We start from the raw sequence: 21,308 nt of genomic DNA, 5'->3' as shown, positions 1-21,308 counted from the left end.
TACATGTACAAGTGCACGCACAAAGCTGGCTTTGTGCACTGATCTGTCATCTGCAGACACACATGATGAGGAATGAAGCTATGTAATTGCATTTGGCCTTCACTAATGGGTGCACAAACAAAGGTCCTGTGGCTGTAACGGGAATCATCATTTACAAAACAGCTTTTCTGCTGATCAGACTTATCATTCAGCTCCCCCTAGTGAGCTCAGAGGAAGCTTGCTTTCAAAGTGGAGTTTGCAAATTACATTATGACTCAAGTCAAACCTGTTGATTAGTGAGCTGAGTAATGTTTCAAGTTCAGCTTGATTGGGTGGTGTTTGGTTTGTTATGTGACTATGATACTGCATTGACTGTCTTATTTATTAAAAAAATTTTTTTTTGCTTTCTCTTCCACAGCACTGTAAAGATGCAAAGCAGTATTTCCCACTCACCACCAACCATAGCTGTTGGGACTGGGTGAGCACCAGAGTGAAGGAGAGGAGCGTCTAAGGAAGAGGCAAGAAAGATTTTCACTAACAGGTAAAATGAGGGTTTGTAAGAAGTGTGTGCAGTGTTTCCACAAGCTTCGAGGCAGCTGGTTTCAAAGCTTGTATGTTCTGTCTCACCCCAGATTTTGGTTTACCTCGATGTTTCCTGTGGCTCATTGGCTCTTTCTGTGATCAGATCTGTGTTGTCTTCTTTTTCAACAACCCCCGACCTGCAACTTCCCAAGTTGAGCCTGGGAGGCAGGGGAGCTACAAGTGAATTTTCATGGCAGCGGCACTCTAGGGCTGCCATGGCAGCTGCTGCCGCCGATGCCTCACACCGTATTACCGCACTGACGCCGGAGGAAGAGGGACGACGGACTGCTGCCAAGCTGTTTGGGAGCGCCGCCCCACTGCCCCTGACAGAAAGAGAGAGAGAGCGAGACAGGGAGAAAGAGAGAAAGAGGGAGGAAGGAGGAGAAGAGGTGGGGAGAGCAAGTGGGAACGAGTGTTTGGTGTGTGGGGCTCTGTTCACCTCACCAGAGAAGCTCCGGCTCCACGCCTTGAGTCACACAGGAGAGAAACCCTTCCACTGCTCACATCCACACTGTCCCAAGGCCTTCAGCTCCAAATACAAACTCTTCAGGTACAGAGCCTTGATTTACATAGTTCAGTTCACATCCTTTTGAATACAGTGCAATACACTTCTGTTTCATTTAGGTATTTGAGTAAATGTACCAAGTTTGGTACATAGATATGTAGATCTGGACATGCCCCTTGCTCTTAGACAGATACAGACACTTTCCACTTATCTGGTGATCAGAGTTCTGACTAAAGGTTAGGGTGGTTTTCAGAAGATATAACATTCCAAACCAAAAATAAGCTAGCATTAGCCTAATTTCGTAGCAGGACAGTCAAAAAATCATAATGTCACCTTGAAAGATTGACATGATCTCCATATATATAAAATACCGCAAACCTGTTGTACCTGTTGCTTAGTTTTGGCACATTTGCACATTTCACAAGCCCAGCCGCATCTTTATGTGAGCTTTATAAGGTGATGAACTTGTTTCCAGCCTCACGTGGCCAGAAATTCATTTTTAAGTGACTAAATTCACCAACATGTCATTGTGTCTGGTGTATCAGAGCAACTGGTTCCAAAACCCATTCTGGTCCTGCCTGGAAGCCACTGTGACTCGTGTATGTATTTATAGTTACCAAGGGTTTGACTGAAAGAATGCATGGCTCACTAACAAACATGACAGTCAGACGTGTAATTTCCCCTTCCATTCACAATCTCTACTTTTCACAGGCATATGGCCACACACTCTCCGCAGAAGACCCACCAGTGCTCATTCTGTGAGAAAATGTTCCACCGCAAAGACCACCTGAAGAACCACCTGCAGACCCATGACCCCAACAAAGAGGCCTTCAAGTGTGAGGAATGTGGGAAGCACTACAACACCAAGCTGGGATACAAGCGCCATGTGGCCATGCACTCCGCCACGGCGGGGGATCTCACCTGTAAAGTGTGCATGCAGAGTTACGAGAGCACACCTGTTCTCCTGGAGCACCTTAAGAGCCACTCTGGGAAGTCCTCAGCCGGTACTAAGGAGAAAAAACACCCATGTGACCACTGTGACCGGCGTTTCTACACACGGAAGGATGTGAGAAGACATATGGTGGTCCACACAGGCCGAAAGGACTTCCTATGCCAGTACTGTGCCCAGCGTTTTGGCAGGAAGGACCATCTGACGCGCCATGTGAAGAAGAGCCACTCGCAGGAGCTGCTGAAGATTAAGACAGAGCCTCCCGATATGCTAGGTCTCTTAGCTACGGGCTCTCCGCCCTGCTCAGTGAAGGAGGAGCTCAGCCCCATGATGTGTGGCATGGGGCCCAACAAAGACCCCATGATGGGTAAACCGTTCCCTAGTGGGGCACCTTTTCCAATGGGCATGTACAACCCCCACCATCTCCAGGGCATGTCAAATTCTGGGGTGGGTCACCCACACCCATCTCTGATGCCAAGCTCCTTGTCTGCCGCTATGGGCATGGGTTGTCATATGGAATCTCCTGCATCTCTTCACCCACACTCCCATCATCATCACCATCACCACCACCATCACCATCACCACCATTCCCCTCCACTGCCCCCCCACCATCAACCTCCGGCTCCCCAGCAGCAGCACCAGCCCCAGCCAGCGCCCAAGTACCAGCTGGGATCTACCTCATACCTGCTGGACAAGCCCTTGAAAGTGGAGATGGAGAGCTTCCTCATGGATCTGCAGAGTGGCTTGCCAGGCCCAGTTCCCTCTGCAGAGCCCCACGCTGCTGCTTCACCCCCCAAGGATGGACTGGAGCCCGCCACGGGCCTGGCGGATGAGCTCTGCGGGGATCCCCTTCTGTCTAAGAGCCCTGCAGTGATCGCTGAGTCTCTGTGTGCTGCTAACATGGACTTCTCCCACCTGCTGGGTTTCCTGCCCATCAACCTGCCTCCCTACAGTGCCCCCATGAGCACTGGAGGGCTAGTCATGGGTTACACCTCATCTGCGACCTCCTCAACTTCCTCTTCTTCCTCTTCATCGTCTCTGCACACTGCTGAGCCCCATGCTGCAGCAGTTGCAGCGGCAGCAGCCGCTGCTGTCGCCACAGCACCTCTTACCTCTTTGCAACCGCAACCTCAGGAGCAGCAGAGCTCCAGCGGGAGTCTGGGTCTTGGATCTCTGCACCCCCTCCCACCAGTGTTCAGCTCCAGCCTTAGCACCACCACATTGCCTCGCTTCCACCAGGCCTTCCAGTGAGAGTGCCGGCACCTTGCGTCTTGCCCAGCAGGAACGGCCTTCGCACCAGCCTCAGCTCAGCACAGATGTTTCGGGCTAATCAGAAAGTTGGAAAATTAAAATGAAAGAACATTTAGAAGCCTTAAATGAAAGTGCGCACAAAAGCTTTTGATTGAGCCTTAAAAGGAATTTAAACCTCTTTAAGCAAAAAGGAAAAGGTGAGAAAAAAAGTTGAAGCAGCTTTTATTTTGGGCTTTTTTTCCCCTTATCCTGTAGTTATACCATGTATTAACCCTTGTTTTTTTTTGTTGTTCTTTTTGCTTCATTTTTTCCATTTTCATTTATTTTTATCCCCCCTTTTTAGTGTTATAGAAAGCAGAATCAGTGGGCCAAAAGGCATGGTACTGCATACTTTCTAAAGTAATACTATAAAAAAATCAAAGATAACTTTTAGATTATCTGTTTTGTTGTGACCCAGAAAAAATATAGTTTGAAGTGGATATTTTGTTTTACTTCTTTTTCTTTACCAAATGTAAGAACATGGTAGAATGCGTCTCATCTTGAGTTTTTGAAACACCCGTGCTTATAGCTTCAACTGTCAGGACTGATATGGAGAGAAGAGAGACCCCTGAAAGGAAAACACATAAACTTTATGTTCTGTTCAGAGATGGCTTACACAGAACCATAAAAGTGACCTGGCCTCTAAAAAAAAAAAAAAAAAAAAAAAGTGCTCTTCCAACATAAAAAAAACAACAAAAAAACAAAATAGAAAAACCCCACAAAAAATCCATAACAAAACAAAAAAAAAAAACAACTGATGTGCTCCTAGAGTCAGCTCAGTTAAAAACAGACTCTAATCATAGATAAGAGATCTGTTGGCTGCCAAACACACATTTTTAAAGAAAAGCTAAGAAAGAGAAAGAAATGTGTGACACGTGTTGGCTTCATTTGTGTTTCTCAAGAGAAGCACTTTTTTTTTTCTTAGCAGAAGGCACTTCACCTTTTGTCTCCTCCCTCCTTGTGACTAGAGGTTTTCACTGAGACAGAGAGCTCCTCGCTAGACTAGAGGAGGGCCGTCTTTCACTTATCTTCCTTTACAAGTTTCCCTGATAGTGATATAGTTGTTTGCAGCTTTTCCTAGCTGTGCCGCATATCTCTGAAAAATATCTCTATTTTCTGAATATACTGCAACCACATCTTTAGGCGGTCTTTTAAAAAGATGCATCATCTTGGTAATGATGAACCCTGACATATGTGAATGACAAAAAAAAGAGCAAAAGAGTTACAGTGACAGATGAGGAAAAATGTGTTGAAGAATGTTATTGCAGTGTACGAAATATCTCAAAAAATATTATAATGGCTTTTATCTCAGTAAGGTGTATTTTTGGTAGACGTATTACAACTAAATGATGATGTTTTTGATGTCTGGCAAGTTTACATGTGTGTGTATCTTACAATTTTGATCAAACAAATGGATGAAGTATTAGCCTTTTCCCTTAAGCTTTCTCTGTCATATCCAGTCTTTACCTTTACATGTACTTGAGTTAGTTTAGAGGAATCGAAACTATGGATGGGAAATATATATAGAACGCTGTTAGTAATTTAGTAACAACCTAGGATTTGAACAATGTAGGGATGCTGATATTGAAGACCTATGAAGCTACGTGTATATAGTAGAATATATACTCACCGGCAACTCAAATTACATACACCCTGCTGGCATTGGGTTGGACCCCCCTTTGTCTTCAGAACTGCCTTAATTCGTTGCACAGACGCCACCAGGTACTGGAAACATTTCTCAGAGATTTTTGGCATGACATTGTTGTAAACTTGCTGCAGATTGGTTGGCTGCACATCCACGAACCTCCCATTCCAAAACATCCCAAAGGTGCTTTGTGACATGACACATTATCCTGGTGAAAGCAGCCTTTAGAAGATGGACTTGTTAAGAGATGCTCTTCTGCATACCTTGATTGTAACAAGTGGAAGAATTCACCTTTCTTCCCCATTCTGATGCTTGGTTTGATAGACTGTTTTGACCATGCCTATGTGCCTGAATGCACAAGTTTCTGATTGGCTGATTAGATATTTGTGTTAACAAGCAGATGTATCTGAGAAACTAGCCGGTGAGTGTGTATCTCACTGTATACATACATTTATAATGGGGTGTAACAACTCTGTGACCAAGACCAAAATTGCAATACAAATATCAGTATTGCATCTTGGCTCAGTCTTCCCATGCTGTGATACCCATGAGGAGCTGTTAATGCCTAGTTAAAGCAATGCATAGTTACAGTAACAAAAGCTGTAATGTTTTAAAGGTTGTTTAGAATAATAGAATGAAATCTTTGTTCATGATCCAATCATGATAAAGTTAATAGGCCTGTGTTAAAAAATGTTTTCTTTTTTGTTTTTCATCCCCTGAAAAAAAGGAACTGAGGCCAAAAAACTGACGTTTGAACTAAACTGTGGTCTCAAAGAATTGTTACACCCCTAGCAAAACTGCTCTGCTGTGATAAAATCTTCAGTCCAAGATCAGTTATCTTGGATGTCTTGAAGTTCTAACCATTCATTACTAGTCCTTAAAAACCCAAAGCCCAAAGGTAACCTAAACCTTAAAGTCATATAGGTGCTCATTATCTTTCCATTTAATTTAACCTGTAGTCATTCCCTTTAATGTAATTATTGTGCCTTGATGGGTCATGCTAACTCTGCACTCTGTCCCTCTTTTGTAGAGATTCTAGAAATGGTGAGAGTTTGGGAAAAAGTTTTTGCACACTTGTAGCCTAAAAAACCCCCCCTCTGAGGTCTAAGCTGACCCCAAACCTAACCCCTAACATTAACCCTAACCGGAGACAAAGAAAAATACTTTAAAAAAAAGTTAGTGGCTTTTGATGTATGTCAGTTAGAATCAACAGAATTAAAAGTTGAATTTTCTGATAGCACTGAGTCATCAGTATTTATGATTTAGTCCTAGGAGGGGTGACTTACACATGTGCAGTAATTAAGCACTTCTATCATCCGTACTTACCTCATACGTCACACAGCCACAGGAACACTAGTGTTATTGACATTTGAACAACAACCATAAACTGGGAGTCAGTCAGAGTGGCCTGTTGCTAGCTAAACTTTTACAAAGACTGAAAACCACATTACACAATCAGAAAAACAATTAAAAAATGTCTGATTTAATGATGCAAAGTTATATTTTGTACTTGCCATTGTAGCAAGAGTCAGAAGTTCATTGCTAACATGACCCATACAGCAATAACGACCACATCAATGGGAAATACAGGTTTAGATCAACTGGAATTATTCTTAATCTTCTCATCGGTGACGATGCCCAACCTTAATACTGAACCCTAACACTATATTTTGGTGAATTTTTTTTTTTTTTTTGCAAAAAATGTAAATAGTCTTTGATGTGTTTCAGTTAGCATGATTATTTCTTTCTCCTCTTGATTTGCAAGACTTGGCAGAACATTTTCTTTTAAATGTTAGATTTCCTTTAGCATAGGGTTAGGGTTAGGGTTAGTGTCGTCACCGGTAACAACCTCATAAGGTTAAATGATCTTTCTGTGGCCTGACCAACACTGACAAATATGCATGTTCATATCTTTGCTAGTTTATTTTATTGGTGAATCTCATTTCAGCGAAAGAGCACCTGGTAACTCTGCCTTTTTAGCAGTCACTGTGCTACATGGGAACCCAAACATAAAGTAAAAACACAGAAAAAAAAGGAAAAACATAGCACATAAAAAATGGAAAGTCAAACACATATTGCTGCTTTTAGCTACGGTTGCAGATGGATGACAACTGTAGACCACTAGAACATTTCATTTTTTTTTCTATCTGCAAGATGGACAGCCAGCTGAAAACGTGCACGAAACAAACCGACAAAGTGTTCATCGGCCCCAGTACCACTCCCTCTGTACTCCTTCCTTTCCTCCTCCTCTTTCAGCTGCTTCGTAGAGTCAAAGGAAAAGGGTCTGAAAATATAGTGATCTATCTGGAGGAAGGCAGTCACCGAACCTCTGTGCTTTGACATTCAAAGCAAGAGGGCGGACACGTGTTTGACTGCAGGACTCGAGGTATCGCTTATACTCATATATTTGTTTTGTTTTTTGTCATTTGATATATTATTTTCTGTTTGTATAAAACAGGACCTCGAAAAAAAACAACACAACACATCACCTCATTTTTATGTTTTTGTTTTTTTTGTTTTACCAAAACCTCGGGAGAAGAAACTATGTTTTTGCACAATTGCTTGTTGAAGAATGCTACAAGTGCTTTTCGTTTAATACTGTAGGACATAAAAGCCCAACAATGAGCAGCTGATGGACCCTGTTATTTACACAGGTGGAGGGGTTCAAGGTCCAGCAACTTTACTGCCTTCGGGTGGAAACACATTGGTCAAGCGTTAAAGTTGCGTACTTTATTGCTTCAACCTCTTTAGACTTTTGCTCTTCTCCGTGCACCTTGGTAAGTAGGTAAAATTGTGCCAGAAACCTCTACTCTGTAGTTTCTATTTACACAGGTTAATCCTGACCCCTCCTTTCAGAAGGTATAAGAAGCTGAAAAATTTGGAATCACTGCAATGTGTAGAAAAGCGTCCCCGCACAGTCTGACTGTTTAACTTCATCCCTAAAAATGGTCTTTGTATAATCCAAATTTCAAACTAAATTGGAGCAGGTTTTACACTTAATTAGAATCCCATTGGAAAGTCATTTTTTGATAATGATGATGATGGCTCTTGCAAAATGATCAGACGTCTGATCCTAAATTCATTAGCTGTCAGCATCTTTCTGAGAATTTATCATATTAAAGAAAAGGTAAAACTGGTCTTTATTATGATCTCAAAAAAGGTGGTTTTATAAGAACCCTTTTGGGTTAAGCCAAACTTGTAGCAATCAAATTGAGCATTTATATATTTTTGTAACAAATAGTCATTTAGTCTTGAAAAAGCTTTTGGCATGCTTTTAGTTTGTCCTCCCTGGGTTTCTGTGAGCTAATCTGAATTCTAGCACTTTCAACCTTTAAAAAAAAAAGAGTATTTTTTTCTTTAAGATTTTCAGCTTATGTGTTCATATGTTTTTAATTTTGTATTGATCCTGTATATGTATGTGCCATTAGTTTGATGTGTAGACTTTATCAACTTGTTTATTTCTCTTTTCCAAAAGGATAACAGTATTTTTGATATACCTTTCACTAATATCCTTCTACATAAAAGACCTCTGCCCTTTTTACTTTTTTGTTCGTTTTGGGTTACCAGCTTTGCCTTCTCTCACATGATTTTTAATCAAACTCTACAGCCAAGTGTTTGAAGACAACAACCACAAACCAACCACAGCCTGCCACTGAAAGCCTGTTGTAAGAGACCTGCCATTTTAGACCATGTAACCAAACAAAAGTAAAGTCCAGAGCGACCCCACAACATAGATTTTAAAGCTTACCATTGTGGTCACAGGACTGGTTGTCTCTGCCAAAAGGAACAACTTTGTGAGCAGCAGTGAAGTTGACTCTCAAAAATGGATTTAAATTAATGTTACTAAACTTAGTTTCAAGCACCTGGAAAGAATAATTGTTTCTTTTTAGATATTTTAAGCAAACTGGACATGTGGTGAGGGCTTACTTGTAGCTGTTAAAATTCCGATTTCATGCCTATCTTACCACCTGATTTGTACGGAAGCTCATTTGTGCCAAGAAGTGAACTAATAATAAAAATAATTCTAATAATAATAATACAGGCAGTTAGTCAAGTGAAAATAAGATATTATACTAAGTGTGATAAAGTGAGATAGCTATTAAAATACTATTAAAATCATTCCATCATCATTCCACACAGGAATGTTACAAAGTTCCAGGATCTGGTCTGTAACAGACCTACACATTCAGCAGGACAAGCTGCAGAAACAAATATGATTTAACATCCATAAATATGTGTAGAGAACTTGTGTGTGAATAATCAAATATTTAACTGTTTTTCAGTGTCACTTACGTTTAGTGATAGTAGGGTGGGGTTTAGTGATGGTACATTTGTGGGTAATGTGCAAACAGGACCTGAAAATGGCTAAAGACAAAGCATAGCCTAACAGACCTACCTATCCATTGTTTCCATTTTTGTACTGGTTTCCAAAGTAGATCTGTATGTTGGTGTTAATGTGGTCATTTCATCTTGATTTAATAACCCCCCTGGAAATTACGCCCCTGTTACTATAAGATCTCATAGTACTATGGACAATGAGATCTGTAACTTCAAATTATACGAAAGATTACTAAATAACATCTCTACTTTTTTTCAGTGCAATACATTTCTCTACTTTTAAGTATTTTGACATGCTAATAATTTGTTACTTAAATGTAATTGTAAATGTAAATTTAATCTTAGTAATTTAAAAAAAGCACAAAAATAATACATCTGCTAAAATGAGTTTTGTTTCGGGCTCTATGAACTGCTTGATCATCATTTATCATTATTTACGTAAAGTGAAAAGTATAAAAGTTTTGACTAACGTTTCCTAATTTAGACTGTAATAACACAACTACAAGGGGATTTTTAATTAAAACAATATTTCATAATTTCAATTTACAATTGTTTTTTTGGCAGAAATGAGCTTCTGTAATTTGAGCTGATGTCCATATCATATCAGTCCTATTCTGAAACAATTGCAGTGTTGTTCTGCTACTCTGCTTGGTTGTAGCTCCATTACCTCGACCTGCACCTACTAGGGATGCACTTATTCTCACCTTTTCTTCTTAACTAGTAGGTGCAGCACACACACATTTTAAGGGAATTTATATATCAGTTTAAATCTGAGAAAACTTATTAGATTTTTAATGAGGCTCTCTCTTTGTTGCCCTCTCTTTTGTTTCGCTGTTAATGAGAAACTGGGTACTGTCTGATGCAGGCAACATCCACAAGTAGTTTTATATATTTCTAGCTTAATGGAAGTCTTGCATTCCAACCTCTTTGTGTATCTTGTTTAGTGACATAGCCCATTTTATTTTTATCACTTGCTATTACAGCCACCTCTGAAATAACCAAGATTTTTTTTTAAAAGAAGAAGGTGAAAATAGAGTTTTTGCATCCACGTACACTATATTATATAGCATCAACTACAGGGAGAGTTCTATTAATGATGTGCTTTGGATAAGACAGACAATGCGAGGTCTTGCTTTTTTTTTGTTACATATCTCACATGCAATCAGTTGCTGCAATGTTAAAGTGACAGATTTGTATATTGGTTGATCCAAAGAGATGATGAACACAACAACAGAACTATTGACTTATTGTACAGTACAGTCTATCTTTGAGTTGTCATGTGTTATGTTGAAATGATTAAAAGAAAAACCAGTGGTTTCATAGCCTCTTGGCATTCTCTTTTTTTTCATCTGCAAAACACTAAACCACACTAAAACATGTCAAAACATGATTCACATAAGATATTATCATAAGATCTCAGTACCTTTTGAGAATCTGGGCTCTTTAGCAGTGTAGGAAAATTCTTTTTAGTATATCAACTTAAATCAGCGGTGTCCAACTCCAGGCCTTGAGGGCCGGTGTCCTTCAGGTTTTAGATGTGTCCTTGATCCAACACAGCTGATTTAAAGGCTAAATTACCTCCTCAACATGTCTTGAGGTTCTCCAGAGTCCTGGTAACGAACTAATCATGTGATTCAGGTGTGTTGACCCAGGGTGATATCTGAAACCTGCAGGACGCCGGCCCTTGAGGCCTGGAGTTGGACACCCCTGACTTAGATGTTTTAAGGCACAGGTGTCGAACTCCAGGCCTCAAGGGCCGGCGTCCTGCAGGTTTCAGATGTGTCCTTGATCAAACACAGCTGATTAAAATGGCAAAATGACCTCCCCAACATGTCTTGAAGTTCTCCAGAGACCTGGTAACGAACTAATCATGTGATTCAGGTGTGTTGACCCAGGGTAATATCTAAAACCTGCAGGACACCGGCCCTTGAGGCCTGGAGTTCGACACCCCTGTTTTAAGGTGATTATGGGACTTTCTTGAGAAGAGAGGATTTTGATCGTTCTCCTATGAAGGACAACACAATCTAACATTCAGAAAACAGAATAAGTTGTTAAATCATTTTTTAAAAGTCATTTTCATTTAGGATATTTTTTTCCTGAACTCTGTATTTTGGGATTATTGTTTATTTTCTCTCGGCAGGAATAAGAATGCTTTACCGCTTGAATATATCGCGTAGATCGGGTCGATCTACGCGATATATTCAAATCTGAAACATATTTATTTCTTTATGTCATATTTCTGTTTTCAACATGCATTAAGATTTTTTTTTACTCTGTATCAGACTGAAAGATAAGTAATATTGCACATCATTAGTAGCAGAAATTTTAAACAGATTTTAGAGCAGAGAAGTAGTGTAGAGAAACAGTTTTCCTGTTTCGGAATATGATGTGCATGGAGTGGAACAGGGAGAACTTGGCTGGATAGGCTTTATTAGCCATGCCGATGCTGTTTCTTGTAATGAGAAATGGGTTGAGGTTTGACCACAGTTAGGGTGTTGTTTATTTATTTTTATCACGAGAGAATACCAAATTACGAACATGAGTACGAAGATGTGATGATTATTGACAGTAAATTACAAATTTCTCTTATTTATGCAAATTTTTATTTTTTACTGCTTTGCTAGAAATAGCTTAAAACACTATCTCAGAGTATTTTCTTTCTATATGACTTGCCGCGTGTTCCACAGTGAGTCGAAACCTCGTACAGGACCAGAGTCTGGATTATGTCTTAGAGAGCTATACAAGTGCGCCTGCATGCATAACTGAGTGTCAAGACCATCCTAATTATAGTACCAAGTAGCTAACCTATACTTACATCAACTGAACTGACTCTAACACATGTACTCACGGGCTGCCAATTGTGCCATAATTCAGGAATAGAAACTCTTCTGGTTTCGTAGAAGGGTTCGTAAATAGGATTTGAGACACCACAGCATAAACTTTGTCATGTGACCACAGGTTTCCACACAGTGAACAATTATGGAAGGACAAATCAGGAATTAACACCTTAAAAGCCATACACAGCAGGCATCTCACAAAAAATTACGCCAATAGTGTGAAACAGTACTGCTCTATTGGTGGGGAAAACCAAGAGCTGGAAGATGAACACTTTGTAGTTGAAACAGTGCACTGATAGAAATGTTTTATAGAGGACATAGTGAAATAAGTAGTGGGGAAAAGTGAAGGGAAAACTACAGAAATAACAATAATCATATAAATATAAGAATTAAAAAGGTAAATGCTTAAGGAAGCAAAATGACACTGGAAATTGGATTTTCTTAAATTTAAAAAATGAATGCATGCATTTATTGACCACTGTGCTTGGTGCATTTGAATTTCCTCGCTCTCTCTGATTGGTAGATCCTTAAGATGTTTTGTTTTTGCTTTGTTTTTTTTTTCTAAAAATAATGGCTCGATGTGATTATATGATCCAGGCTGAAATAGAAAACCCACAAATTTTTAGCCCTTCTGAATCAATCTATTCATCCCTGATTGTGATTTTGAGGATGGAGTGTTGAAACATAGATATTTTTATTGATAGCTACTCCGGACAGCCTCTTTCTCACACAGGCAGACAGACAAGAAGTCCTAGACACTGAAAGTCTTGTTATTGTATTGCAGTCTACATGACTATCATTAGACTTGGGGACTTTTGTCCATATGCACTGCTCAAAAACAAATCAAAAAAAGAGCAGTGGCGTGACATAGCAGGTTAGCCCATTTTACTGAAATGTGCTTGTTTGCATGAATGACAGCATCAGCGCACGCTTATAATGAGATGATAATGTCGTGGGGGATCCCCTCCCTAATCTGGAACCAAGTACTACCGAGGTCCTGGACAGTCTAAGATGCAACCTGGTGGTGTTGGATTTTTCTTGGATTTAGGTCAAGCGAGCACAGTAGGAATTGCCCGCATACTCTCACCACATGAGCTGAGCATTGCTTTGCACTCAGAGGAACCCAGGACCCCCTGCGCCAGAGGAGGGTCTGGCAATAAGTCCAAGGATTTCATCCTGATAGCTAATGGCAGTCAGGGTGCTGTTGCCTAGCCTGTAGAGGTTCCTCTGTGAATATGCCTCCCCAGACCACCACTGACCCACCACCAAACTGGTCAAGCTGAATAATATTACAGGCAGCTTGTCACAGCTTCTTCAGAACCTGTCACGTCTGTCATATGCGCTCAGGCTGAAGGTACTCTAATCTATGAAAAACATAGGGCTTTTCATAGCCAATTCTCATTTTCTGTGGCAAGTGCCAGTATTGGGCTAAAGTGTCACAAGGCCTCAGCCCTTTAGCCCTCAGTGAGCACAGGGCTCATTAGACAACGTTGGACCCTTAGGACAGCTTCATGATGAAGTCTGTTTATGATTGTTTAGTCACAGACAGTGACACCAGTGACCTCCTGGAGGTCATGTTGTAGGACTTTGGCAGTGCTCCCTTTCTCCACTGCACAAAGGAGCAGAGCGGAGCAGTCCTGCAGATGGATTAAGGACTTCTTCGGCCTTGTTTCAACTGCCTGGTACTCATTTTGTGTGGAATGAACTCTGGGTGTTAGTTTTATGGAGATTAGTTTTAATTGATAATTTTGCTGGTTTTTGCCCTAGACTGTACATTAAAGATTGATATTGCACTGATTTCTGGACACTGCATTTTCATTGCTACCGTTTACCAGAGTGCTAAGTGAACAATAGGCAATGCAAGCTAACTTAGTTAGCAATGTTCAGTTCAGTAAGCCTTGTCTTGTGAAAATGAGACCTAGCAGACACTTATTAGCTAAAGCCTCCTGTGTTAGGACCTATCTGTAGTATCAAGATATTAGAGTTTTATAATAATCACAGTTGTTATGAAGGAAGAAACTATTAACAGAGACAATAATTATATTTTGTGACAGGGAACAACCTGAAATAAAGTTGTGCTGCCTTTGTGGACTGGATGTGTCGTTGTAAAATCATTGTAATGCACCATTAAGCATGTTCCAAAAACACAGGAAGCTAACTTTCATATTCAACTTGTCATCACTTTATTGTTTTTTCGTGGTACATTTTGTAATTGGACATTCTGTAAAAGAAACAAAGAGAAAAATAACAAACATGTTTCTTTAAAAGTCATCAAGAGCATCATGCTTTTTGGCTAAAACGATGACAGGAATCATTACAGAGAGCGCCACAAACAGCAAAATGCAACAAATACAAAGCTGTTTTCTTTTATTTACATTGTAAAACCTTCAATCATACATGCATGACTCGGCCTCTTAAAAGTAAGTCTGTAAAAAATCTCTCCTGGTGTGTGCACTTGCAGGAGAGGAGTGTCTGTCCTTATATTAGACAGCAGTCAGGTATCAGAGCTCTGAAACTCTGACACAACACAGGGTGGTTCAGCAAGTAAAGGATGAAAATAAAAAGTAATGATCCTGTCATTTCAACTGAGGGATCCTTGGGGCTTTGATTAGTTGTTTCACATAGCAAGTGGCAGGGGGAAACTTCAAATGATTTTGCCTTCTCGGTCTCTTTAAGCAGCTTGTCTGTATCTTGAGTGTTCATGATAGTGAAGGAGAGACCATGAGGATGAGTTAGCCATTCTTTCCTCTTGCCCTGAAGAATCAGGGTTTATCTAGGCAAATATCTCATCTGTACTTTTGTGCAAAAGTGAAGCATTTCAATAACCCTACTAAATCTGTCAAGGGTGTAACAAATACAAGTGTACTAAATATTACCTTACATGCTGTGTAGTTTATAGTTTGAGTTTCTCATAAATCTGTGAGGTACTTCTTTTTGTTTTGCTTGATTAAAAAAAGGCCTTGGCCTGAGACATCCAGTCCTAATTGAAATATACTGCAAATATATTTTCCTTTAAAACCACACCACATACAGTCTGATAACCTGGCATTCTGCAGACACCATCCATTGTTTTCTACTTGAGATATGGATACTGCTTCAGATATACTGTATTAGTGATACTGATCTGCACTTTTGTGCCGTCTTCCTAAGAAGAGTGATACCACACATCTACTGACATTTAGCACAAAAACTGTCTCTATGTAGTTAAGAAAGTATTGCTATCTGCTGGCTAGCTTAGCACACCATAAACACTAATATCTGTGTTCTAATGTCCCCAGTTTTACTTCCAAACCCAAAAGCAACACCTATCATTATATAGTCCCATAATGCATTGGATTGTTGACATCACAATCTGAGCAAAGTTCCTGCTAGCAGCAGGTTAACTTAGCCTAGCATTAAGACCCATATATTAATACCCACATTAAACAGAAAAGCTTATGCTAGGTACCAGATAGCTTACCTTAGACCAAAAACTAATGTTTCTGTAGCAATCTACTACTAGCAGCCAGTTAGCTTTCTCTAAATTAAACTAACCCTTGTGACCAGGTAGCTTAGCTTAGCAAAAAAGGATGACCAGGTAATCTGGCTGTACAGATGGTCACTACTCCTCGCCAGCAAAAGGCTGATTTATTGTGTACAGGTGCTGGAATAAGTTGTTGAAGTTATACATAAAAACCACAGATGATATAAAACATGGACATAGCTTCTGTGTAGCTTAGTTGCTCATTTCAAGTCATATTGACTAAAAAAATGAAGTTGTTTTGTAAATCTCGATAGACTCACAGGATTGTCAGCCAATGAGCAAGGGGTTTCATGATCAGCCATACCCCCCCTTGTCACATCCAGTTATTTGAAACCAAGATGGCAATGATAAAAACGCCAAACTCGAGGCTTCAAAACAGAACTTTAGAAACCAACAGATGATGTCAGAGTAGCCCCTTCCACCTTTTACACTGTTTATAATATAAAATGGCTTTTAACGAACATTCAGATTTAAGAAATTTCATGGGGCAAATTCATATCTTTTACCTTTAATTTGGCTAGCATTCAACTGAAATACGGCATCTGGTTAGAGCTGCTCTGCATAAAGTAACCTAGATTAGTCCATAGGCTGAAAAGTGAACCTAGTGCTTTAGAATCTTAGACCTGCATTCTTTCTAATTTACCACCTGAAGGCACCTGTTGCTGCAAAGAGACTTTTGGTCCTACAGAACTCTGTAGATCTGCATCACTTGTTTCAGGTTATTTTGTATTCTGTAAAAATTGGGCGACTCAAACTGTCAGAAAGGCAGTCAATAAAAACCCCAGCATACGCGTATTGTCCATGGCGTTGTTGATATTTTGACTGAATAACATGAAAAGTCAGACAAATTACTTCCCAACTAATGGGAACACATGGATGCAGGGTTATATGCCTTAAGACATAGCAAGAATGTCATCTTTCCTCTTTATGCCTACTGAAAATAACCTGTCACTAGCTCATGTTTAACAAACAGTCATGTGAGTGGTATCAGTCTTCTTACCTAGCTTTTAACGGAAGCGAATAAGTTTATTTCTATTTGCTCAACTGGATTATTACATATTGCAATTTTGCTACTGTAAAATAAAATAGTTACCTAGATGAAGCCCTTGAGTTGAAGGTAAAGCATTTTTTTTTTAAATCAGGTTCCACCCAAAACTGCATGTTTTTTAAGCTGAAAAATACATATAATTTGAAAAGAAAGGGAAACACATGATCTTCAGCGCACAAAACACAGACTGTACACATCTAATAAGAACCCTGTCAATTACATTCAAAACACCCCAGGACCTCTAAGCTCCGATACCGGCCAGGTGATCTTGCTGGGCTTTCAAAACACATCAGATTATACAAACAAACGTATGGTACATTAGGCTCAAAAATGAAAGAAAATAGGCATTTCTTACTAAAAATGGAAACAACCTTTGCAATTTGCACCTTTTCCCCCCATTACTGCATAGTTCAGCAGGCTCAGGCACTGCTAAGGCTACACTGATGGCGTGGTTAACGAGCGGAAAAACATATTTGTGTTGTAGGCTTTTGAATATAAAATGGGTAGTTGGGTTCAAATATTCAAGTTCAGTCCCATTCTGAGCAGTTCTGCTTCATTTAGCTCAAATGGAGCAATATTTTGACATGAATAAGAAACCCAGTGTTTGGGAGGGAGAAGCTAATATTTGGATTACAGTTGTGGTTAACATGGTCACACCAGGACATGGAAACTGAAGTAAAAAAAAACAATAGAAGATTTAATTTATCCATTTTTGTGTTACAATGTAGAACTTCCCAGGGTGGTTTCCATCCATGAGTTCAACACAACAAACAACAGAACCACAGAAACGATCCTCAATCCTTTCCTGATCTGTAAAGTCTCTGAAAAGAAGGTCACGTCTGAAAACGGAGACAGCAGAAAGTGTAGAAACAGAATTTACGTGGGGAAACCAGAAGGAAGTAGCCTCCTGGGAGGCGACCAATAGAAATCAAGACACAGATAAATCCCATGAAGACAAAAATAAAAACCTGGATAAGTTACAATCAAAAAACACACACAAACACACACACAAAAAAAAGATAAAATGTGCAGAAACCCTTGTTTGACAAGCTTTGGCCCCCTGTCTTTGTGGAAAAAGGTGAAACAGCAGAGGACATTAATAGTCCCGGCAGAACAGAGATCCTCTAGGTGTCCTGGAAAGGAGGAGGAGGAGGGAGGCAGAAGCAAGGCGACAGCTGTTTTAGATCTGCCACCTTGCTTTTCTTTATTGTGAGGCCAGCAGTTGCGACTGATGCACTGTAGAAAGCAACCCTCTCATTCCTTCTGCACTCAAGTCAGTGCTTGTTGGACATGAAGAACATTTTTATATATATTTAGAATGTTACCAAAATAAAGAAAAGAAAAAAAAATAAACCAAAAACAGCAGCACCAGCAATAACTAGTCGATTTTCACCGCAGCGTAGATTTTCCTGATGAACATGTAGGCGGCATAGAAGCCAATTGTGCCCGTTAACAGCCAGAAAGACAGGACCATGAGGGCGGTGTAGCCAAAGTACAGAAGGGAGGGGATGAACTCCACAATGTCCAGCTAGGGAAGGAAGACAAAAGGAAGCAGTTTAAACATGCTGCACATTTCCATTTCTATTAAAGAGCTATTGCAATATCACTTGTATCTACAGTGCAGGGAACAAGATATACTTGCCTAGAAAATAGAAAACGTCTATCATTTGACATTGTTTCATGAAGGTGTGTCGTTTGTCTGTCTCCCTCCCCTCACCCCTAACTGGTTGTAACAGATGGCTGCCCCTCCCTGAGTCTGGTTCTGCTGGAGGTCTCTTCCTGATAAAAGGGAGTTTTTCCTTCCCACGACACCAAGTGCTTGCTCATTCCAATATAATGCACCTACAGGTGACTGCTGTTGTGATTTGGTGCTGATTCTCTGAATTAAAGAGCCTGTGCTTGGGATATGAAAGGTCATATGAAAGGTTGTTTTCGCAGTAGTTGTAGATTTTAGTTGAAATTGTGTGAACCTTCCCCAAACCCTCTTCAATGCTCCCTTCTGAATATGCCTTCCAGCACCCCATAACATGCTCTGAACTCCCCCTGGTAGGTTGCCATTTCCAGAGTTCATTTTGCTGGCCATGATCTTGTTTTCCAGCATTGTTGGAAGTATTATAGAGGAAACATAGAACCTGCAACAACAAAGATGGTGGTAGAAGTCTAGCTGGAAGTTAGACTTGTGCTAGTACTAGCCAGCACTAGCTGATTACCTGCCATTTCCTATGGTAAGGGCAGCTGGCTCCACTGAGCTGGTAAACTCTTAACCATAAACTGTGACTGGTTCTCAGTGAGATCCAGCTCAACCCTCTCAACCAAAAATGTTCTTCTATCTTTCAAAACTCAAGTGTCCAAAATATCAATCTTTGAAGTTACAGAACAGAAATCCACAAACCAATCAGAGACTAAATCTTACGTTTGTTTATACAGTCCATGTCTGTACGTTAAAAGAAAACAAAAAGCTAGGTCCAACAAAATAACATTTTTACATATCAGTGAGTCGATGGTGAAAATCTTCAAAATTAAATTTAATTCTGCCATCTTTCAATTCAGGTATTAGGCAGGCTTTGTCAACACTGATGACTCTTCAGGCATTGACAACAGCATGGCTAAGAACAGTGCTTTCTTTAGAGTTTATTGTGGGAGTGTCTCAAACAACCCTGTGGTTTTTACCTTGTTGACAAAGTAGAAAACGGCGTAAACAAGGACATAGAAAGCCGAGCCGCCTGAAACCAGGAAAGTTCTCCACCACCACCGGTAATCCTGACAGTGAGGAAGAGAGAGACAAGGCTGTGCATAAATTCTTGCTCATATAATACAGATATGTGGCACACAGGTGAAAAACATAACCACCAATGTGTGAGTGATGTGTGTACGTCAAGTAAAAACCTGGCAGCCAGAGACAATAGTATGCACTTAATGAGCTTACCTCTGCACAGAGCTGGAAATAAACCATCACAATGCTGATCTGAGAGCAGGACACCACCAAAATGATGAAGACCAGAAACAGGAAGCCAAAGAGGTAATAAAACTGGTTCTCCCAGATGGCCTGGAGGTGGATGGACACACATACACACACTGATTCTAGCATTATTGAGGAGGATTACACATCAGTTACATATCCTCTAAATAGAAAATAGATACTGTGTTATTTCTGAAAACCGTGTACCGTATTTCCCGCACTATAAGGCACACTTAAAATCCTTTAATTTTCTCAAAAATCGGCAGTGCGCCTTATAATCTGGTGCGCCTTATCTATGAATTCTGGCTGTATTTACTGACCTCAAACCGATTTTATGTGGTACACGGCGCTAAAAAAATCTGTCAAAAAATGTTTTAGTAGGACTTTGCTAAGCTACGAAGCTGCACTGCTTGATGGATTGTCTGAGCGTTATGGCTACCGTAGTCAGGAGCCTCGCGACTCATAGTAATCTGGGTCCAAAACTCCGTCCACGTCAACTTTTTTCCACTTGATTAAAGTTCCCGATGTTTTTTTTGACAAATGCAATCGCATGGAAAATTGCTCTAAACAGACCAAACTTCAGTAGGGGAGAACAACTGAGATAATCCAGCCACAATATGAGGTTAGTCGTTAATGTAAGATAAGATAACCTTTATTAGTCCCACACGTGGGAAATTTGTTTTGTTACAGCAGAAAGTGGACAGTGCAAAGTTACATAGCAAAAATTAGAAAAACACTGGAACAACATATACTGTTGTTCCAGTGTTTATAGAGCAGCTACCAGAGAATTCAACATTAATCAATCAATGGTACGGAAGTGGAGGAAGCAAGAGGAATGAGTTGAGTAAAGTTTGACTTATCTGACTGTTTTGTTTCGTTTAATACGCCTTATAATCCGGTGCGCCTTATGGTCCGAAAAATACGGTAATAGCATCGAAAGATGAGGAGCTCGGACATGCAACGGTGCACATGTACTTACACTGAAGATGAAGAAGAGCTCAATGAACATGGCACCAAACGGCAGGATCCCAGCCATCAGGATGCTAACGGAAAGAAGAGGAAAGATTAAATCATAACTTGCGTTTAAGCAAACCATTAGCCATCGGAGCACCTAAGAATGCGAGACAGATTAAACTCTTACCCGACAAACTTGTTCATGTACCAGCGCTGCTCTGGGACCTGCCGAGGGATCTGGTTGGTGCGTACAGGGTTATCATACGGCTGTTTGCGGAAGCCAAAGTAGTAGCCAAGATAGACCAAGGGCATGGAAATGCCAAACCACATGCACAGTAGGGCCAACATTGTAGTGAATGGGACCTGAAGTGAGAGAAGACATAAGGAACACAAGAAGAATTATTCAGAAATTCAATTCGATTTTATTTACATAGCGCCAAATCACAACAAAGGTCGCTTAAAGGTGCTTTATATATGGTAAGGAAAAGACCTACAGACCATACAGAGACGATGTCAAGATGTTTAAGAATCCATGTGAGAGTTCAGTTAATCTTTAAAGTTAAACCACACCTACAGCACAGATGCTTTATTCTGTGACAAATAAGAAGACACTTCATAGGATAGTATACTTTCTCCTTGGATGCTTCCTTTAACAGTTTTACCAGCCAAAATTCCCTGCAATTGTTTTTCTACCCAACT

General features: G+C 40.2%; 2 protein-coding genes across 4 annotated transcripts in view; one reads left to right on the top strand and one right to left on the bottom strand.

Annotated features, from left to right (window-relative positions):
* The window catches only part of plagl2 (pleiomorphic adenoma gene-like 2), a 53,022-nt gene extending 42,428 nt beyond the window's left edge, over positions 1-10,594 (top strand). The window contains exons 2-4 of one of the 3 annotated variants that reach the window (XM_063463174.1): positions 398-520; positions 714-1,111; positions 1,778-10,594. In XM_063463174.1, the coding sequence (XP_063319244.1) occupies positions 777-1,111; positions 1,778-3,266 (1,824 nt within the window). In that variant the 5' untranslated portion in view covers positions 398-520; positions 714-776 and the 3' untranslated portion in view covers positions 3,267-10,594. Of the gene's footprint in view, positions 1-397; positions 521-611; positions 1,112-1,777 lie in introns of all 3 variants that reach the window. The other 2 variants (XM_063463172.1, XM_063463173.1) reach the window with 2 other exon arrangements.
* A 6,778-nt stretch (positions 10,595-17,372) lies between these two features.
* tm9sf4 (transmembrane 9 superfamily protein member 4) overlaps positions 17,373-21,308 on the bottom strand; it is a 16,630-nt gene continuing 12,694 nt past the window's right edge. The window contains exons 14-18 of the mRNA XM_063463872.1: positions 20,797-20,972; positions 20,635-20,698; positions 19,623-19,742; positions 19,367-19,456; positions 17,373-18,224 (exon numbers count right to left, since the gene is read on the bottom strand). Of these exons, the coding sequence (XP_063319942.1) occupies positions 18,075-18,224; positions 19,367-19,456; positions 19,623-19,742; positions 20,635-20,698; positions 20,797-20,972 (600 nt within the window). The 3' untranslated portion in view covers positions 17,373-18,074. The remainder of the gene's footprint in view (positions 18,225-19,366; positions 19,457-19,622; positions 19,743-20,634; positions 20,699-20,796; positions 20,973-21,308) is intronic.

The sequence above is a fragment of the Pelmatolapia mariae genome, linkage group LG20 (assembly GCF_036321145.2).
Source record: "Pelmatolapia mariae isolate MD_Pm_ZW linkage group LG20, Pm_UMD_F_2, whole genome shotgun sequence".
Classification (NCBI taxonomy): Eukaryota; Metazoa; Chordata; class Actinopteri; order Cichliformes; family Cichlidae; genus Pelmatolapia; species Pelmatolapia mariae.
Note: the sequence above shows the minus strand (reverse complement) of the source record. Positions and strands in the feature narration are given on the sequence as shown.